This window comes from Leptonotus elevatus, chromosome 21 (assembly GCF_054856555.1).
Source record: "Leptonotus elevatus isolate MCC_2025b chromosome 21, RoL_Lele_1.0, whole genome shotgun sequence".
Taxonomy (NCBI): Eukaryota; Metazoa; Chordata; class Actinopteri; order Syngnathiformes; family Syngnathidae; genus Leptonotus; species Leptonotus elevatus.
Window position 1 is genome coordinate 8,450,149 of NC_141259.1, and position 21,090 is coordinate 8,471,238.

Genomic DNA, 21,090 nt, shown 5'->3' on the forward strand with positions numbered 1-21,090 from the left:
GACAAGTGACCACTGGCCCGTGTGGTGCGTTCACAGACAACACTGACGACACGTATTACGTAAACTAATAATTCACTAAGTACATTTTTAAAATCCTAACAGAAGTTTACGTGGCCCACAGTTTATATATTTTAATCAAGATATTAAGTTCTATTCATCTGTCAGCGCTTATGTCTTCAGTGGTGTATTAGTGGTGTAATTAGCACTACAAATACCTCACAGAAAAAAGAAAAGGTCTAAGGTCAAATTCCAGCTGGGGCCCAAACCCTGTGTGGGGTTTTGGGGGTTATGGTTTTCTCCTTAATCAAAACATGCTATTTAAGTTCCCGTGCCAGTCAATTATCTTCCACAATTAAAGACGGTAAATTACAACTCATGGACACAATTGGGGCCTTTTGTCATTTCAGTCATTGAAAAGGAACATGAAGTGGGCTCACTATGTCGTTTCAGAATTTTATTTCATCAGGGTTGATTCCACCTGTTCATTCGTCGTCAGTGTTACATAGCTGCATAAATGAGTGTACAGTATATACATAGTATACCAAGACAAATATATACAGAAAACGAGTCAAATATACTAAAAAAAACGGCAAAACACACAAGTCGATTCTACATTGCGGCAAGACAAACTGCTGTGCGTTTTGTGGCTACGGTGTTTGACGCACCTGCCACATTGAACGGGGGTGGAAAAACATTTTGTCATCATCGGTTTGCACAATAAACACACGTTAGATACTTTGATACAAAAATACATATTTATGTAATTATATTCATATTACCATAATAATATATCACCAAATGTACGTTTTAAAATGGTTACGCGGATGTCAAGAACGAGTATATATGAGGAAGATGTAGCAATTTACATTGAAATCAAAATAACTCAGTTAGATGCTCGACTTTGACATGGAAATCAATCTCAGCAAAAAAACGGGTCCGTTTTTACTTTCCCAAATGTATTACCAACTTATATCGGAAAGTGGCGTATACCGGAAGAGATGTCCATCTCACCTTCTCACCTCTAAGCCAATGATTCTTGTGCTGACCTTACTGCAAAGCGCGTCCCACTTTGGGCTAACCGACACGCTGCATAGGCTGGGATCCGGACTTGAACTAGAACTGTAGCTCATCGCCAAAACTGAGACACCGGAGGAAATCTCCATCTCTCGAGTGTAACGCGGCGGACAGCGTCTCGACATGCGGAAGTGGTACAGAGAGCTTTCCCTTACTCAGAGACGCAACGGACACTAATTTCTGACTCTGACTTCTGGCGGAGGTCTCAAAGTCCACTGATGGTACTTGGATCTCCGTGTCCTGACTCAGTAGTTTAGAGGACTCGGATTTGTGATGCACAGGGTTGAATACTTGCGTGATTATTTGATTCTGCACGCTAGGCGGCATTTGGGGTTTTTCCGTACCACTGAGTGCAGGAGCGGCGGAGGGCGTCTCAAGAAGTCTCAGCGGCGGTACTTGATTTGGCACGTCTTGATTGATGGCTTCTGCCACCAACGTCTGGCAGTGCGTGATGAGCCGTGGTTGCGTTTCTTCCTTAAGATGCGCTCTCTCGGCGACGGACGACGGCGTGTCAAGATGCTCCAGCACTAACTGGATGGGATTGTTCAGAGTCTTGGACGGGCCTGCTGCCACTGTGTGAGCCTGCGCGGGCAAAATCAGCTGAGGCTCCGCCTTTAGATTCCCTGTCAGCGCAGGACCTTCAAACAACTTGATGATCAGCTGCTGGGATTCCCCCAAACTCAAGGGCTTGGTATACTCCTCGGCCTCCGTAAGCAACGGGAGCCCCTGAGGCTCAAAATGCTCCAGTAACAACTGGAAGCCATCTTCAAAACTCTGAAGCTCAATCTGAGACGCGGGGGAAAGAAGCATGCAATCGAGCAGGTGGTCGTTCTCGACACTCTCTCCCTGAATCTGTCCGTTGGCTGCAATGGAAAGTTCGTTTTTGACACACGGCATCGGCACCAATTTATTTTCCTCAATCAGCGCTTCTACAGACTCTTCGGAATCGAGCGCAGAAGGAGGCTGCGAGTTGTAATGCATCGTTTCGGAAGAGGAGTCCAATTCTTCCGATGCCAGCATGTCCTTCGGGACTGTAGAAAGGCACATGTTATTGGCATGTGGAACTTCAGGATCTGGTGTATCTTCTGCAAAGACAACAAAAGCAGAACAATGATATGACTATATGAAATTGCATATGGTGTTCCACAGGGTTCAATTCTGGGGCCTCTGTTGTTTTAAAGTGCTTTATAAAAATAGAGTCAGTGTCTTAACTGCTTTCGACTAGCTACACGGCGGCCATGTTTGTATTGATACAGTGACGTACTTGAAACACCAGTGTGAATTTTACTCTTCCGCCGCTTCCTGCGTTTCCCCTGAAAAGAAAGATGAAAAATCCCAAAGTGTTCTCATTTCACGTAACCACCGTGCGAGTTGCAAACAAACGAGTGGAGCTCACGTAATTTTCACAGGTGGACCAGCGAGGGTAAAGCTGAGCGTGACGTCGTTTCCGAGCGTCGGCCTCTTCGTAGTATTTGTCCCTGTCCGCCTGTGGTAGCAACTTCCACTGTGAACAAACAATTAGCACAATCAAAGCTTGCTGATTAGCTGATCCATTCGATTCAGCTGTGCTGCAGGAGGGAAACATGGAAAACAGGCCGGACAGATATACAGTGTCTTATTTTGTTTTTTTGTAGTTATATTTTTATTTTTAATAAATGTTCATGTCATTTTTAGAACGGTTTACATTTAGGTATGTTAGAAAAATGTGAAATACTGTATTGTTAATAATATGCACAAATGTATTTTAATTGTGGTCATTATGGTGGTACAGAAAGAGGGTTAGTACTTTGGTGTAAAAGGTTTGGGAACCACCGCCTTACCAGATTTAAATAAAATAATAATGGCCAAAGTCATATTTTGACTACCCCCCCCAACTTAAAACATAACAGATCATTCAATTCTACTCATGAAATGAAATTTGCAATCAAAAGTGCTTTGCTTATTGCCATTTATTGGCTCCTCCCAGTGCATCACCTACCATTTTCCCAAGGGCCACGTGAACAGACGCACTGTCTCTTTTCTCCAATTGCATGGTGACGACTTCTCTGTACTTATTTGCAAACAACATAAAGGCATTAGGCGGCTTCTTTATGTAGGGGCGCTCCCGCACATGTTCCGTCTTCCTTGTATTGCTGAAATGAAGGGCACAAAATGGCGTCTTTAAGAAAACATTTCATCAAAGTTTATGGTATCTTTGCAGAATTTTTATTTGTTTGCAAGTTTCAAAGGAGAAAAGTATCTCGTACTTTTTTTTGTATAGGAATGTTTGCTCAAAGAAAGCTTACATTGTTGTGAAGAGGTTTTGGGGAGGAGCTGCCGACATTAAAGGATGCACCTGCTCAAACAGAATTTCTCCATTCCTACATATGGGCGTGAAATAGAAAGAATGCGATAACATGAATAATAGAGCATTTATTCCGATCGTTTGTAAGGGTTTCACTCACATAAAACCAACTGGTACCATCTGAGGGGCCCCGGGCGTCATCATCATGCCCGATGGCGCCCGCATCTGAAACACAAAGTCAATGGTCGCCATTAACCATAATTCTCAAGTTGCTCAATCTGAAATACATAAATAATACAATAAAAATAACTCAATATTACCATTTGTTGAGGGTGTGGGCCCAAGACATTTTGTACAGGCCATTGATGCGGCAGTTGCTGCTGTTCAAAGGTAAAGGGCAGTTAATATCAGTGCGGAATTCATAATTCTGTGTTCTATGATGGGCTTATATAATATTAGGTCAAAAAACGAAAACTCCCGTCAATGCGTGCTGTACTGATGACTGGTGAAGCTTTAACTATTGGAGCCAAGACTGAAGTAAGACAATTTTTTTAGAAGTCGTAATTAAAGTTTTAAGATATTTTCAAAAAAAAGTCACGAAAACGGAAAACCTTTACTATTCTCAATATTTGTCTTCCGGCAACAAGTAACTTTCAATCCAAAAAGGTTTTAGGGTTGCATTTAGAAAGACATTTGACTTCACAAAAGAATTAGCTACTACTTACCTGACTATGATTATGGAAACCGGCATGACTATTGAGATGTACCGGTGGTCTGATCTGCTGCGGTACATTATACATGTTAGGACCCGCCATCATCGTAGCTGGCTGCGAAAAACGAGGCCCCACGGGGAAAGTGGGCAGCATCGGCCTCGGGTGGCATTCTGGCCTGATCGGGTGCATTTTGATCCAATGGCGGTAACAAATACGGATCTTGATCTGAGGCGCTTGTCATTTAATCAATTAGAAAATAGACTTTTGGGGGTCGAACTCTGCAAAAAATTCTCATTTTTGTTTTTCAATATTTGGTACCATTTTATGAAGCCATTAGCCGTTAGTTTTGCAACTTGTATCCAAGATAGATGGATGGATTATGTAACATCATTTCTGACAGTGGTGATGAATCCTTGTCAACATGATGTATTAGTGACATTTCAAGGGCAACGCAAACAACTTGAGAGCGATTACATATGTCAAAGCCTCCAAAGACTTGTTCCAATTGCACCGCCATTGACCTTTTACCTAAACAAACCTACAGTTGTTAATATCAAAAAAATTAACCAACATGCTCTAAAACCCAAGTCAACCTATTCATTCTTCTTTCACGTTGTCCCTTGAACATAACATCTGCCATAACATCGTGTACCTCAATGTCACTGTTATGAAATCGTGCATCTCCGTCAAGAAAGGCAATCCTTGGCAAAACTGTCATCTTAAAAGGTCTTTCCGCATGAAAACCTGGATGATCATAACTAAATTGCGATAAAAAAATGAACTCCCCTCTACCTGGGACATCTCCCATCCCCCTCGAACCCTCAACCAAAACCCCCAAAACACCCCATCGAATCCATGCCTCAGTACCTCCAGACTGTTTTTGCAGTATCTTTCTATTTATATTCTCTACTGACCTAAAAAAAAATAAAAAATAAAAAATAAAAATCGACATCAATCTACTTACCTTCACCCACTCCATCTGCTCTAAAACTCAAAAATGATCTTGCCTGCTCCTACCTCACCGACTTGCTTCATTCCGCATCACTCCTCCAACCATGCGCTGTAACAACCCCAAGAAATCCCTTCTCACAACGATATTAGAAAGCTCACCTCTCGGATTTCTCATACGATACCAATTTATTACCCAACCCATCAATTCCCTGCACTGATGTTGCAGATGAGCTGTGGAGCCTGTGCCAGCTGATCATTCACACCCACAGTGTGGTCAATTTATACTAAAGCATGGGTGTCAAATGTATCATAGTTCAGGGGCCACATATGTTGTACTTTGAATAAATACGCAGTGCAAGTACGTTATGAACATATTCATCTTTAATGAACTATCCTTCCACAAACAGTTGACAAGAATAACGTGCAAAAAGCTTCATTTTATCATCTACATGTGCGCATTATGACTTATAACGGTGATTGCATAAGTTGTTCTTTTATTTAATCGTTTTTCGCAGGGGATAAAGTTTGCATAAGCACCCGTCAGCTACGAAAACTGTCGACGTTGTTATTTAACGCTCGTGCTACAAGCCGTCAATTGCGTAAACTCGGCCCGTTTATGTTGCTAGCTGTCGTCAGCTTTTTGTCATATGCGTGAGAAGCAAATGACGTCGCGACTTGAGTTGTCGTCTGCTGTTTAATTTACTTTCACTGCCAATGTCGATATTTTACAAAAGAGAACCTCTTGAGTGGCAGCCAATTTGGAGCATCTCAAAGTTCACAGCTTTGTAAATACAGAATCTACCAAATGAAAGATATAAACGAGGGGGAAAAAGTACTTCTTACCTTCCTTATTCCAATTAGTTTTTTTTCGTAATCGATATAACATGGGTTGACCCAACTCTATTTTGGACCCCAAAAACGCATATGACAAGCTATTAGTGAAAATTCATTCTATGTACAACATCGACGTTGATGCTAATCATTTAGCTTAGTGACACGTCTTCTTCACAGCTCGTTTCTTCAATAAAATACCAACAATGAAAATGTCCTTTTGATGGCTACATAATGTATTTTTAAAGTCATGAGTTTATATGTAACAAACTTTACAAAATATTTTTACACGATTGAGTTTACCTTTTTAATTTTCAACGAAACTTTATTTAAACAATGAACAGTATACAAAACATGAAGATAATTTGAATATTGAATCCAACAAAAATTCGCAAAACAAGCCAGGGAGGTTGCAAATAATATGAAAACTAAATAAAATGATAGTTTAAAGTATTTAGTACTGTCTGTGTATGTAAATGATGTTACGGCATCACTTCTTTGTTTTATTTTTTTTATATCCGTCTTTTCTCCTCTCTTTTGTGAAATATTTGTAATAGATTTAACGTGACAAACACTTTGAAACCAACTGCGTTGAACGTTTTTAATTTCCAAAGATGTTCACGAAACACTGCAAACTCATCCAAAGGAGACCCAATGCTCCCATCCTCTGGCCACTGTTTATGGTTTTCGTTTTAAGCGGACGTGACCATCCGTGAAATTGTCCACGATGACGTTCCTCTACCCACCCTCATTTACACAACAAAAACAAAAAGAAAAGAAAGAAAAAGAAAAAAAAACGTTGTCGACGCACTGGTCTAGGATTTGCGTACGCAGTCAGATGCGAAGTAGTTTGTTTCTCTACGACATAAGCAGTCAGCACGATGAAGAAAGGTGCGCGTGCTGGTGTTACGGAATCTACACGTGTGTTTTCGTCTTTTGGTCAAAAAATAGTAATCAATAAAATAAAATTAATTCGGAGCCCTCCTGTCAACTTATCCACAAACAGGTATGAAACAAGATAACAAATAGAATTAACTTACATTATGGTTGACGATAACAATCTCACTTACATGACAATATTAGTTCACACCAAAATGTGTTGAATTTGATGAAATATTTGTCAATTCACGGGTAGAAAATGACATAGCTCTATGGTTACAATGTGTCAAAATAAATATTAATATAGTGGGATGAGCATTAATAAAATGTACTGATCACTTGCCAAAGTTGCCAGGAGGCTATATGCCTGCTAAGATAATAAAAAAACACAATCTTATGCATTTTTAAGAAAATTTTAACTGTTGTGATAGCAAATGTCCAATTGAAAAAAAAGATCGCCGCATCGTCCAATCAGCTCCAAGTATTGTACAGAATGTCCTGGGGTTCAATAAGTCAGGACTTTAGGAAGGTCATCCTAAAACCTCAATTGTAGCTTGATTTAGCTATTCCATTACCACTTTTGATGTGTGTTCAGGTCATGTGTCACAGTGCCCAAAACCCGAACTTTGAGGTGATGATTTTTGAAAGAAAAAAAAAGGAAGTTAATCCTCCTTCTTCATTATTCTGTAAACTTTTGATCACGACTGTATATTGATTGTAACAAGTTGTATGAAAATGTCAAAAAGGTACACTGAGAATTTTTCAGCCACTTACTCACTTTTCGTACTTATCATTGCAAATATGGCAATTGTCAAATCAAATGAAAACTTGACAAACTCCAGGTCTGTCTCCTCACGTTAAAGCTTTAACATACATACAAGAAATAACTGACTCAATAGACAAAAGGAAACTTTCACTAAAAGCAAAAACAAAACAAAACAAAACAAAAAACTTTAAATTGTCTTAAAAGTTACATATTTAAAAGAAAGGTTATTATAGTTTTGGAATTTGTTACTTTAGTTATTTTTTATGTCGTTTATCGAGTTTTTGTTTTTAACTCATTCACTGCCATTGACGGCTATAGACGTCAAAAATTCATTTTAACTACTTCTATTAGTTTAATTTTTTTTCAACTTTTGTTAGCAAGAGTATGAAAACACGGGGGGGGGGGAATATTGTGCATTTAGAACAGATGTAAAATTTGTGATTAATCATGCGTTAACTATTGAAGTCATGCGATTAATTACAATTGAAAAAAATGTAATCGCCTAACGCCCTAATTTTTAAATAATCTTTTCTTTTTTGAAAAAATATTATTTAAAAAAAGAAGATTATTAAAAATTAGGTTGGTTGCCCTTACAAGAAGAAGAAAAACGAAAATTTACAATAATATTTTCGATGCAGCCACACTAGTCCGGTTAATATTGTGTTTGTGGAATTAAGCAGCAAAATCCATCTGTTTTTTTTTTTTAAATCCATCTCAGGGGTGGTGATTTTGTCACTTGTCAACTGAAAATGTCATCACTGTTGCAGGGAGCTTATGCTGCATTCAAGGACGGTCGGAAGTCGGATATATCCGAGTTGGTTTTTCCCAGTCCCGACCTGAAAGCGTTCGAGGCGAAAGTAAACAACCGAAATGGCGGATAGTGATAAATTTGTTTTTTTATTTTGGTCCTCAAAACTCATTTTGACCTCCAGCAAACTATTGTTTTTATCTTATTTCATAAGCATTTCATACAGTTCAGTAGTTCACCGTATAATTTCATGTAGGGAGTTAGCGGTTATGTCGAATATTTATGAAGGAAGAAAGCTATCTAGTTTTATACTCGAGTAAATTGCCGCAATTGTAGAGTGACGTCACTTGTAGTCAGTCGGTGAAGTCGGGGTCCTTTTTCCCCCTCCAACTTCGCAAGTGGAATTTCCGAGTTCAAGGGGGCGTTCCCGTACACACTTCCTGGTTTGAACTCGGAAAAGTCCGACTTCCGACCATCCTCGAATGCAGCATTACGTAGCAACCAATCACGGCTCACCTGCTTTCTGAGTTTGGTCATGTGACGTTTGCAAGGTTTGCTGAGCACTGAGCAAATGTGATGTCATTATCAGTCGACAGCGAATGACAAAATGGCCGCCCCCAGAGATGGATGAAAATAGGTATATACTGTAATACTCATGTACAACAATGTAAACATGAAAAATGAAAACATACTTTACCCTCAATGAAACGATTAGTGGAGTCAGCCTCTGGAAGTCCAACCGTCACATGTCCGAGGCTGCTGACGTGCCTTCATCGCTGTGTGCAGGTTCGAGACGGCAACATGTTTTCTCTGGGTTTCCACGACACTGTGCTCCTTGAAGGTCCTTCATGTGAATGCGGCATTTCGATTAGATCCGAGATTTGCTGAATCAATACTGAATCGTGAGAGCAAGTATTGGCAAAGTACAGTACACACATACGGTATATGCACAAACATATATTGGGATATATACTTACTCTTACAAAAAGATAAACGGAACACTTTTGTTTTTGCTCCCATTCTTTGAGATGAACTCAAAGATCTAAAACTTCTTCCATATACACAATATCACCATTTCTCTCAAATATTGTTCACTGTCTCACAATTCGATTCCGATGTTTGGGTCTGTGATTTTTGATTCAGAACGATTTTTGACTGAAAATGATTTGACTGCCACTGCTTTGTGCTTCAATTTATAGATGTGCAAAGAACAGTCATGATCTACTCCGGTCTGACTCGCTAACGCTAATTAGCGCGCTCCTCGCTGCACTTTTATCACTCAAAAGAACGGCCGGTCATACAAAATTCTTCAGGAATGTATACAGAGAAGCATCTTAACATTACTCACCGGCATATGCTCTTTCTACGCTGCGAAAACAAAACAAAACAAAACCACTTTTGTTGGCATAACTTGATTGTGACTTTTTCCTTCTACTCTCTGATGTGGCTACAAATTAACACAGTGTGTCAGAACGCGTGGAACCACACTGCCCCTAGGTGGCCAAAACGTGTACAGCATTAACAGCGCTCCCAATAAAGGCACACACAAACAAGGGCAAGACAGTATAAAATAATTCAAATAAAATCGATTTTGGGACATTTAAAATCGATTCTGAATCGTACTGAATGGGAATCTATTTTTTGGCACACCCCTAATGATTAGTGCACAGGTGTTCCTTAGACTGCCCACAATCAAAGGCCACTCTGAAAGGTGCAGTATTGTTTTATTTGGGGGTAGTGAAGCAGATAATTAAAAAAAAAAATCACATTGTGATACAAACGTGAAATTTGGTACATATGCTCTTTAAACCCCATTTTTTTTCAAAAATTACATTGAACATTGAGAGAAATTGTGATATTGCGTATGTGGAAGAAGTTTTAGATCCCTGAGTTCATCTCGCAAAAATTTAATATAATAAAAGATCCTACCTTGCATGATGAGAGTTGATCATCCAGGTGATTCAGAAATATTCCACCTTTTTATGGCACATCCCACGTGGTTAAGCCTCCCTGCATCCACTCTTAATGCCATGCTGAACATGAATTGCTTTCAATTGCTGACTTCTCGGCGGAAGTTCATGGATGAAGCTTGCTGTCCTTGCAAATAATCCACTCCTCTGAAGAAAATATTCCACATGGTAAGACTTCTCTACTTCACTGTCATCGCTGGCAAAGGTATTTCCTTGTTGGGAGGTCTGAAGAAAATCCTCATCTCCTTTTATCCTTTTATCCAAAGTCAGGCGGAAGAGGCTCCTGGTCAAACCATGTTGATGTGTGATGAATACAAGGTGCCCTCATTGAGGACATACGCCACCTTGCAGCTCCCTGCAGGACATTCGATTACATGTTTTTAAAGGAAAAAAAACAAAAAAAACTCGTTCTTTGTGTCATTCATGTTCTTTGTGTCATACAGTATTTTTGATTAATAAGGTTTTGGAATATGTATTAAGCAGAAAATCTTGTGTCATGGGGCGGCCATTTTGTCTTGTACTGCCATTTGCTGTCGACTGAAAATGACATCACAAGAGCTCAGGTAACAGGCTCAACTGTTTTCTGGGTTTGGTCATGTGATGTTCACAAACAAAATGGCCTCCCCCCTGAGATCCATATAGATAGGTTGGGTTTTCCTGATTTATTCATATCCCACAAACGCAGTTTTTAATCAGAATACCGTGTTTTGACGAGTGGATGCGCATAGAACATCTTGTTGCAAACACATTTTTTGTTATTACACTACCTTTTAAACACTGCTGTTACTGGAGGTGTATAGGGCCAATATTCTAACATTCACAAATTTAAAACAATGGCATAGGGCAATTGTTGGCCAGTCTACCCCGCCATGCCCAATGTTCAGTGCCGTAGAAAGATGGATGGACACCCTCCGATGCACCAATACAAAGATTATTAGAAAACTATTATTCAATTTAATTACTCTTAATTAAATTATTAAACTAAAGGGCGAAACACTAACCTTGCTCTGCAAGATGAAATCTTGCGGTATCTAGTTCACATACTCCGAAGAATACATCTTGTACCGAGCCCGTTGATTTCCACCGATCCGAACCACTGGTGGTTTTGATTGACAAATGTAAAATGACAAAAAAAACAATACTAAACTACACTTTACCTTTATAAAACTAAAAGTAATTGTAGTGACAATTAGTCTGTGGATTTAATACATGCGCTTTCGGGTCTATTTGAAATGTATTTCGGTACACCGCACAGTATGACCATAAAGAAGCAGGAAGGTCAGTTTGTGCACTCGGCCGCCCTCTTGTGGCAGTTTTCCAAACTAAAGCAAAATGAAAATATAACAATAAAAACTGACAAACCTGCTCTAAAATGTCATTTAAAACCGATTTTAAAAAGCAAGTAAATAAAGTCCAAAACAATTAAACGCCCCGACCCATACAAGCCAATACAAAATATAAAAAGAATGAATAAAATCATGGTTAAAAAAAGAGATGACTCCGCTGATAACACACCTGAATATGACACTGTAATTAAACCTGTTTGTCCATATCAGGCATAATTGTTTTTTGTTCATTATTGTTTTTATTAGATTTTTACCTGCTATTCATGTATTTTGCACCTTTTATAGTAAATGTTAGACTTGAAAGCCTGTGTTGTCAATAAAGACTTGTATAAAAAGATTTTTTTTTTTAAACTTTGTTTAAAATACTTATTGGTCTCCCTGATTTTTGATTTTTTTTTGGATTTGTTGGAATTTAGATGTTTCTTGGGTTGGGGAAGAATTCTGGTGGGTGGCCCGGTGGGTGGTGTCTGGTCGGTGCTGGATTTCACCTTCCTTGGTTTCCTTTGGTCGCCTCGGGTCCCCTCGGGTCTCCTGACGGCGGTGTTCGGTTTAGGTGAACGGTATGGGATTTTTTCTAATAGTTTTTTGGTGAGCTAACAAATACACGCACGCACATACAATTTTTTTTAATATATATATATATAAATATGTATGTATGTATATATATATATATATATATATATATATATATATATATATATATATATATATATATATATATATATATTTAAAAAATAATAATAAAAAATAAAATTAAAATAAATAAATAAAGAGCAATGATGATGACATTTCCGAATGAACAATACTGAGCTCTTTATAAGAAAAAAAAATAAAAGAAAAAAATTAAAATACTTATTGGATTGTGCAGGTCGATGACTTCATTGCCTGCCTTGACTTGCATGTTACCTTCCATTATTAAGCCATACGTTTTAATATAGTGTTGACTATTCCAGAAGTGCATTTATGAAGTTATACACTTATACTGGCTGAAAAGGCCGGACAACATTTTAATTAATTCCAAAAGTGAGTTGAGGTCACGCCAAAATACTACTCGGGCTTTGCTTTGTGTCATTGAGACAAGGAGGAGCCCTTTGGGACAAATTAGAGCGGAAACCGAGCCAGGCTTTCTCATCCAACATCAGCGTGTGACCTCATAAATGTGCTTCAAGAAGAATGGTCCAAAAAAAATTATAAACTCAAGCATGTGCATAGGCCTTTTTTTTTTTAGAGGGACTCATTTAGCCATTTTCAGTAGTGTAAAAACCTAAGAAGTTAATATTTTGTCTATAATTTGATACTTCCATTATTTTAATGTGGAATTAATACCTTTAGAAATACATTCTGCCACTTGCTGTCCACCAAAAATGGCATCTGTTGCTCAGGTACCGACCAAACATGGCTCAGTTTGCGAACGTCACATGACCAAACGCAGAAAACAGGTCAGCAAGTGACAAGTTGTCAAATTAATTCTAGACCCCCAAAAATATTTTTATTGCTAAAATGGCGAAATGAGTCAGTCAAGTATCGTAAATCCGGATATTGGTGGGGTTTTTGTGGCAGTTTTTTTGTTTTTTGTACTGCATGTCCAAGCTTACATCACGGTTGCCATGGGGACACCGGGCAACATCACCTCTGGAGGCTGTATGCCAAACCGTCCAGCAGATGGCACTGTGGTGAAAAATGAGCGTTGTCTTCTTCGCCCTTAAACAGAATGAAAGCGCCCCAAAACTTGACAGATCTTTATAAATTTTATTGTATTTTTTTACTGTCTCTTTTTTTGTTTGTTTACAAGCTAGAAAATGGTATTAAAAACATACAGTACTTAGTTGAAACGTAATTTAATAATAAAAGTACAGTACATACCCCCTTGATCCACCTCACCCCTCCCACTTCTGCTTTGAAACGCGTACGAGTGCTGGTGGAGCAGGCTGTTCCAAGATTGAAAGTGAGTGTAGCCTGTTTTAACCAGAATTTCTGACATTTCATCACTTCTATTCAATACCAACACATATATCGTCACTGCTATGTGAAAAACACTTGTAAGTTTTAGAATTAAACTGAATGCAGACACCTCAAAAACCGGACATAAGTGTTTTTCACATAGCAGCGATGCAATGCACCTACTATTTTGGATTTTCCTCATCTACTAGATTTTTTTCCAAGGAATTCTGTGATGGTCATGTGGGAAGATTTTCAGATTTGGATTAAATGACCAAAAAAATAATTAAAAAAAACATTTAAATGTCAATTACACAAATTTATGTGAAGACCATTTATTATAATTAAGAATTTAAAATGGTAGGAAACAAATATCCAAAGTAAAATTTTCAAAAAATCACTTCAAGCTATTTTCTAGAACAGGCCTGTGGGCTTACTTATGTGGTTCTCTGTGGCTATCTGGTGACCTCTGGTATAGATCAATGTAAAAAAAAAAAAATTAAATAAAAAATAAAAATTAAAAATAAGACCTAAAACGCCTCTCCCTCTTTTCATTAGAGCAAAAATGTCCTTTTTTTCATCAATGTTAATTTCATACATGAGGTTTTGGGATTTATTTTATATGCATTTATTTGGTTACTACTAATAATAATTGTGGTATACTTTGCTTAGTGACATAATAACATTTCTAAACGATCTTAACCCTGGTACAAAACACGTTTGGAGGTCTCGGAGGTCCAAAGGCACAACCATATGTTTGAATATTGAAATGCGGCTTGTGTCAGAAGAAGCAAAAAAAAAAGTACTAAGTAATATAGCAGGAAGCTACTTCACATTTTTTCACGTTTTTTCCTCAACCTTGTGGGTCATACCATACATAAAAATAAACAAATAAATAAAAATAAATACATGTCTCTGTGGTCATATTTTGTCCAATTTAGTGACCATGAGTAAGCTTCAGATATTCAAATTCTGAAATTGTTTTTTTTTTTTGCTTTGGCCTTGCGATTTGATATATATTTGTGAATTCATACAGCATATCACATTTTTGATCCAAATAGTCAGTGGAGAAAGTGGATTTATCATGAATAAACTTCTTTTTTTTTCATATCACAAAACCTGCCATTTAAACAGGGGTGTGTAGACTTTTCGTACATATTGTACCATGGCGCTGCCTATTGTTTTTTTTTTTTTGTAGTAGTAGTATGCATATTACATTCGATTACTAAGTTTGTGAAAACTTACCAGTATTCCTCTCCAAAGTCCAACAAATCCCCAGCATTTATATCTGGTGTACATCTCTCATTAAACAAAAAAAATCAAATGTAACGATTCGATTCAGTTTGTCAAATGAGTTCAGGTACAGACGGGCACTTGCCAACATGCATCCCATCAGTAGTGACATATGCAAGGTCATCTGTTGTTTTTGCAGTGGTCAGACTGAAAGTGTCAGAAAACACAATGACAATAACGACGTTAGCCAAGCAAGGACGGAAAAAACACACTTAACTTCCCCATCTATCCCTAAAAAAAACCTAAAAAACAAGGACTGCAAAACTCACACTTACCTTCCCCATCCATCACTATAAAAACAAACAAGAGCCTTCCCTTCCCCATTAATCACTTAAAAGAAAAAACAAAGACATTAAAGTGCAGTCAGAACATTCTTTAATATCCCGATGTCACAAAAATACATTTTATGACCTCTGATGTCATTTCATGTCACAAATATTTTGTAAGATCTGATGTCATTCTATCAGGTTTGAGGAAAATGATTGAAATTCCACCCATTTTTAAGCTATTCTAGTTGGTCCGAAACACCTGGCAGATCAAACGACTGCGTTTCTGCACTAATTGGATCACTGTCCCTACTTTGAATATGGAAAACAGGCTTGGTAGTAAGCATTGAGGGTAAATGTAGCGCACTTACATATATATATATATAGTACTTTATCTACACAGTTTCCCTCCTCCAACACACCTGATTCAAATGATAGCTCATCAGCAACGATTCTGATCATTTGAATCAGTTGTGTTGGAGGGGAACCTATAAAACATGTCGGATAAGGGCCCTCGAGGACTGGAGTTGCTGACCCCTGATCCACCAACCATCATGTTAGCTTGATTGGAAACATTTAGCATAAAAAAATATTGTTAGCTTTAGTTCCATTCGCTTGAATGATACATCGCTCGCACATTTTGGCGACGGTGCAAATTCTGGTTCTGAAATGCTTAGGGATTCCTCTGGTCAAACTTAAACCGGCTTGGACGACTTATTTTGACCAATGTCATGCATAAGACAGTGGGAAAAAATAGCAAATTTGATTGTCTGGGATCTTTAAAAAAATAGAAGTTGTCTTGAAGAGAATCTTGAATGAGCATGATCTTTATTTATTGACCAAGTTTTGTTGAAAAAAAAAAAAGTCACCATAATGAATTAATAAAGGAATAAATAAATAATTAAATAAATAATGGATCATTTTGTGGACTAATTAGATGGATACTGATGTTTTAATTATGAAAAACAAAATATAAATTTAGGTCATTCCTATTTTCAATACTGCACAGATGAATGCAATAATCATGACGGAGCAGAAATGTCTGAATTTAAGCGTAAACCTTTTCTGAGCGTGACAAAAAGGTGATTTCAAATATATTTGTCAAAGTAAAATATTGTTAAATTTAGCAGTATTCTTTTATGTTACTGGTACTTTCTAGATATTGCATCAGTGGTGACATGGGAAAGAAATCTGATGCACTTTTTGAAATGGTCAGTGCGAGAACGTGTAATGTATCGAAATGTAAACAACTATGCAAACTAAATTTACCTTGTCTTGATTAAAGCGATATTACAGATTGTTCGTTCTTTCCTAGAGCACGTGGTTGTGTTTAAAGTTATGCTATTTTTGAAAGGTGGGACTGTGTGTACAGTACGTACCGTACTACTGATGACAATTAATGTCACAATTCCTATAACGTCAACATAGCGTATTATTTGAGTAATCCAGCTCAACCACCAAAAACACGTTGTGAGATATTTTGTTTCATCATATATTTTGCTGGGTTTGCCACAACCCTGTCAAATACTTCAAAACAGTATATCAAAAAATGCTGCTGAAGTATACAAAGAGACATACATTTGCAATATTGTTGGCTTTTTTATTCTGTTAGGGAAATTTCATATTTACAAAGCTACATTTTTCAAATTTACTCTGTTTAAGGTAATTTGATTTGATATTGACTCTTAGGTTGGTAGACACGAAGAAAGGTAAAACATATTTCTGAGTTTTGACAAATACTAAACAATGTATTTGCAATCTATTAATGTATATTAGTTTAAATGTTTTTGTTGATGTAGGCCCAACTGAACTGGAAAGTCCTTTTGTGTGTTTTCATTAATTTTTGCAAACTTGAATGACATAAAAAAAAAAACAAGCAACGGCAGTTAACCCTGTACCCTCGTAGACAGCACGGTCATGATGTCAAGAGTCGGGTGATTTAGTTCAGAGTGTCGCTTTACGACGCAATTACGTCCGTATGGCGGGATGTAACAAATTTGTCGGTATTTGTACGTAGGTCGGACACGCGTTTGTCAATCACAAACCTACGTTAACGCAGCAGACACGCTGGCTTTGCCAGTTGCTATGTTAACCAGTCAAAAACAAACAGTTTCAGTGTATGTAATAAAAGAAAGAAAGAGACTTGTATTAATTGTCTTTCACAATGACAAAAAGAAAAAGAAAGAAATAAACCATGGTAACTGCCAAACAAATCGAGTGACTCGCTGTGGCGAACCCTGCTGGGATAAAGTGAAAATCGCAACAATTAAGTACGTTATTATTTTTATTTATTCATTTTATTATTAGTATTTTTAACTAGTTTTGCTTAAGTATGTCTACTTTACCAGTGGCACGATTTTTAAAAACATAAGTACTGTTGTGAACTTACAGGACGGAGGACTATTGTCACCTACGGATCGAAAGTCTTTAGTTTCTCATCGACTACATCAAATTGAGGGACATTTGTACGGGGTGCATTCAAGAACGCCACAATGCTTCTGAACGAGTGTGCGAGCCCTTAAAAACAATACTTTTGCTGCGCACAACAACTTGTCTTTTGTGAGATTTAATTAGATAAATATGTAAATGATAAACCTGTTATAATTTCGTAAATACACACGAACTATACACTCGGGCGAAATACTATTTTTAACGAACCGAACCTGTATAGTGCTCTAAATAACTGCTATGAGCTAAGGTTTTGAGTAGATACAAAACAAAACAAAACAATAGAGCAAAATAAATGATTATAAAATGTAAAAACAAAACATGTATCCGGAATGCTGCTTTCAGTTTCGCAACGTTTCCCGTGAGTGTTCTTGAATGGCACCCATAGACAGCCTCTGTTGGTAAATACTGGACAGGTGAGACCTTCTTCACTCCCGGTTTAGACTTTTGACGTGATGGCTGGCCTCTTTTGGACACGGTGTGTTAACAGAACCATCGCGGACGCAACTTGGACGAAAGGCATCCGAATTAGAACGGCTAACCGGTTTTACTGGTCCTCTCCAAGAAGGGTCGCCAATGTTCTCACAGTAAATACCGGTTGCATTTTATTTTCACTTTGATGCTGTTTTACTATGTTGTTCATCGGCTCAAACACCTGCATAGTCGAATGTGAGATCTTAATGGAAGTCAATAATGCTCAGTTTTCAATTGTGTATAAGTAGTTTTGATGCGTGAAGTGTATGTGGATAAAGGGTCCAGAATTGGAGCACAAAAACTACGGTATCCGTTTCTAAGCCGTTAAAAAAAAAGAAGTTATTTTAATTTCTGCTCTTAACATAATGTACATCAAATAGAGAGGGGAAAAAAGGTATAAAATAAAGGAAAACATGTTGAGAAGTCTATCGTTGTACTTCAAGATACTAAATTTTCATGAGTGATTCTAATGAGGACACCATTTGTGATTTATGCCATAGTGATAATAACCAAATTGCAGCCACATATGTAGCACATATCAAAAACTGCTCCGAGACATCTAACAAAATGTACCTTGTCTTCATTGCATGTAGAGTGGAAGAGCTGCCATCCTGCTGGGACTCCCAACACTCTCGTGTCTGACATATGGAGCTTATCGTAAGGTCCAGGACTCAGCGGTGGTCCTTGCTTTAGAAAAAGGTAGTTGACAATTCAGTATGGAATGAATCCATACAGTCAAATGGAATCGGAATCAGCATAAAGGAAATTAGATACTGAACTGTGGTTGATGTGTTTTGCAGAGGAAGTTCTTGAGCAGGCTGACTATCTTTACAGCTGTGCGGAGACACACAAACTTTACCAGCTCCTACTCCAGTACAAAGACAGGTGAGATCTGACCTGCTTACCAGTTTGTGCCCGTCACTGTTTTAGCAAAAATTTTTTGGGGGGGTCCAGCGATAATGCAGAGTTCTTGTGGAGGCTGGCAAGAGTGTCCCGTGACGTGTCCGAGCTGCCCGACACCCAGGAGGGACGGAAGAAGCAGCTGATGTATGAGGCCTTTGAATATGCGAAAAAATCCTTGGAGAAAGATGACAAGTGTTTCGCAGCACACAAAGTAAGACTTGGTCATGTTTGTCATGCTTTTTTTGGTTTGTTTTTGCTTTATTATGAAAGCCACACCACCACTGTACGATACACAATGTTATGGACAACCTGTGCTCTGTAATTGTTTATACACTAAGTTCAAATATGTTTTTTCTTTTTTTAAAACCACTGTACGATACACAATGTTATGGACAACCTGTGCTCTGTAATTGTTTATACACTAAGTTCAAATATGTTTTTTCTTTTTTTAAAACCACTGTACGATACACAATGTTATGGACAAACCTGTGCTCTGTAATTGTTTATACACTAAGTTCAAAGATGTTCTTTTTTTAAAACCACAGTGGTATGCAATATGTCTGAGTGATGTAGGGGAGTACGAGGGAGTCAAGGTTAAAATTGGTAATTCTTACGCAATCCGGGAACATCTGGAGGTGAGTTTGCCCACTGCCATACTGCCACGATTTTATATAAAATGTCATTCAGGGAATGTCAATTTCCTCCTAGAGAGCCCTCGAGCTCAATCCCAAAGATGCAACATCCTTGCACATTTTGGGTTACTGGTGAGTCTTGATCTTCGTTTCTTACTGTAACATATCATACAGTCTTGAGTTTATTGTGGACATTGCTTTAGTTTTGCAAAACATATTAAAATCAGCATATTGGTTGATGATGAGATCAGTCGGAACTTTTCTAAAGACAAAAAATACTTAGTTTGAGTAAAATAAAAAAATAAAAATATTATATAAACTATTAACATAGCATTGCTTTCTATTAAAAAAAATATTTGCAACAATTTAATGTCAATGTTTGGTTTCATAAAATGTAAGGCCTGAATTTACTAGCACAGTAATATTAGCTTGGCAGACTTATTTTTAGAAGTGAACAATTGACATGTAGGTCAAACTTGGAGGTGCCAAGTACAGTACCATGCTCTATGTCAGTGTCAAATTTGAAATCCCTTTGAACCCTTTCTTTCTCGTTAGGTGTTTCACTTTTTCTGAGCTGCCGTGGTATCAACGCAAGGTGGCGGCGGTTATTTTTGCATCACCTCCCACATCCACTTATGACGAGGTAAGATTTGTAGTTTTTTTTTTTTTTACTGTTGCAAGTTTAATTGACTGTCATTTCATTCAAGGCTTTGCAGTTCTTCCTGAAAGCTGAACAAGGTAAAAGAACATCGTTTGTTCGATATCCATCTTATGGTTTATGTACTAGTAGTACATAGACCTTGCTGGATATCAACGATATTCTTTCAATCGGCCGCTGCTGCAAATTGGCCGCCCCTTACTGTCATTTTCCTTTCCAAGTCGATCCCAACTTCTACAGTAAAAACCTCCTCATGCTGGGGAAGACCTACACGGCCATGAAGGATGATCAGAAAGCTCTGCTGTGGCTAAACAAAGCGAAAGATTACCCCCCGCGCACGCACGAAGACAAAGAGGTATTAAAAGATCTGGAGTTACTGTGTTACACACGAGGAAGACGCTTTGCGCCTGTGAACTCTTCTGTTCCGTTGTGTTCAGGTCCATAAAGAAGCCGTTGACCTGTTAAAGAAGTTCAGATGAACCTGGCATCATTTTGAGAATGTTCTGTAATTGTTAACATAGTTTTATGATTGGCCCTGGACGGAGAAATCACTCATCTCCTCGGGGGACCGCCCTCACCACTTGAAATAAAAGCAGAGTCATGGCAGGGAAGGGAGTCATTCACGTATTTATTTGTTTCTCATAAATCCATTTCTCTTCATTTCAAACGGCTGAAAGCTTGATTTAAAAATGAATCCTCTATACACCGGTAAAGGGCCATTCTGTACAGTGTAGTAGGTGTTTACAGTGTGTATCTACACGCGATATGTTACATGTCGGGATGACTTTCAGGTGGCCTGCGCTGCAGCTGGCTTGCCGCGAAGGCCGCCTGAAACACTCCCAAGTCTATTTCTGATATGAAACAAAAGGCATCGCAGATTTCCAAACACTGGAACTGCGGCTCTGCAATTTATTAT

General features: G+C 38.1%; 2 protein-coding genes and 1 long non-coding RNA gene across 12 annotated transcripts; 2 read left to right on the top strand and 1 right to left on the bottom strand.

Annotated features, from left to right (window-relative positions):
* Window positions 1-439: 439 nt before the first annotated feature.
* LOC147155734 (uncharacterized) lies at window positions 440-19,109 on the bottom strand. Of its 10 annotated transcripts, XM_086065826.1 has the most exons (14): window positions 18,887-19,109; window positions 18,761-18,815; window positions 18,555-18,668; window positions 14,746-14,940; window positions 11,218-11,312; window positions 10,176-10,571; window positions 8,944-9,090; window positions 3,679-3,738; window positions 3,519-3,583; window positions 3,360-3,434; window positions 3,053-3,206; window positions 2,471-2,578; window positions 2,339-2,387; window positions 440-2,159 (listed from the first exon to the last, which is right to left on the bottom strand). In XM_086065826.1, exons 8-14 carry the CDS (start codon window positions 3,679-3,681, stop codon window positions 1,114-1,116), a joined length of 1,500 nt encoding a protein of 499 aa, XP_085921952.1. In that variant the 5' UTR covers window positions 3,682-3,738; window positions 8,944-9,090; window positions 10,176-10,571; window positions 11,218-11,312; window positions 14,746-14,940; window positions 18,555-18,668; window positions 18,761-18,815; window positions 18,887-19,109; the 3' UTR covers window positions 440-1,113. The 10 variants fall into 10 exon arrangements, with proteins under 10 accessions (XP_085921952.1, XP_085921951.1, XP_085921950.1 ...); XM_086065825.1 differs by lacking the exon at window positions 11,218-11,312 and having other exon boundaries at window positions 3,679-3,735; XM_086065824.1 differs by lacking the exon at window positions 11,218-11,312.
* On the top strand, window positions 6,764-11,641 carry LOC147155735 (uncharacterized). The gene is made up of 3 exons (XR_015092024.1): window positions 6,764-6,859; window positions 9,033-10,384; window positions 10,483-11,641. It is a non-coding gene; the product is annotated as an uncharacterized LOC147155735 (long non-coding RNA).
* On the top strand, window positions 17,516-20,785 carry rmdn1 (regulator of microtubule dynamics 1). Its single transcript, XM_086065835.1, has 10 exons — window positions 17,516-18,094; window positions 18,575-18,680; window positions 18,782-18,866; window positions 18,936-19,095; window positions 19,430-19,519; window positions 19,593-19,648; window positions 20,072-20,159; window positions 20,224-20,254; window positions 20,396-20,529; window positions 20,612-20,785. Exons 1-10 carry the CDS (start codon window positions 17,963-17,965, stop codon window positions 20,651-20,653), a joined length of 924 nt encoding a protein of 307 aa, XP_085921961.1. The 5' UTR covers window positions 17,516-17,962; the 3' UTR covers window positions 20,654-20,785.
* Window positions 20,786-21,090: the final 305 nt, after the last annotated feature.

Bases quoted from the DNA above. Each gene is read 5' to 3' on its own strand.
- LOC147155734 (XM_086065822.1), bottom strand. From the start codon at position 4,260: ATGCACCCGATCAGGCCAGAATGCCACCCGAGGCCGATGCTGCCCACT. The intron at 3,207-3,359 runs GTAAGCTTTCTT...CCTTCATTTCAG, and splicing joins CAAAACCTCTTCACAACAAT to CAATACAAGGAAGACGGAAC. The intron at 2,160-2,338 runs GTACGTCACTGT...TTGTCTTTGCAG, and splicing joins AATTCACACTGGTGTTTCAA to AAGATACACCAGATCCTGAA.
- rmdn1 (XM_086065835.1), top strand. From the start codon at position 17,963: ATGGCTGGCCTCTTTTGGACACGGTGTGTTAACAGAACCATCGCGGAC. The intron at 19,649-20,071 runs GTGAGTCTTGAT...CTTTCTCGTTAG, and splicing joins TTGCACATTTTGGGTTACTG to GTGTTTCACTTTTTCTGAGC. The intron at 20,160-20,223 runs GTAAGATTTGTA...ATTTCATTCAAG, and splicing joins CCACATCCACTTATGACGAG to GCTTTGCAGTTCTTCCTGAA.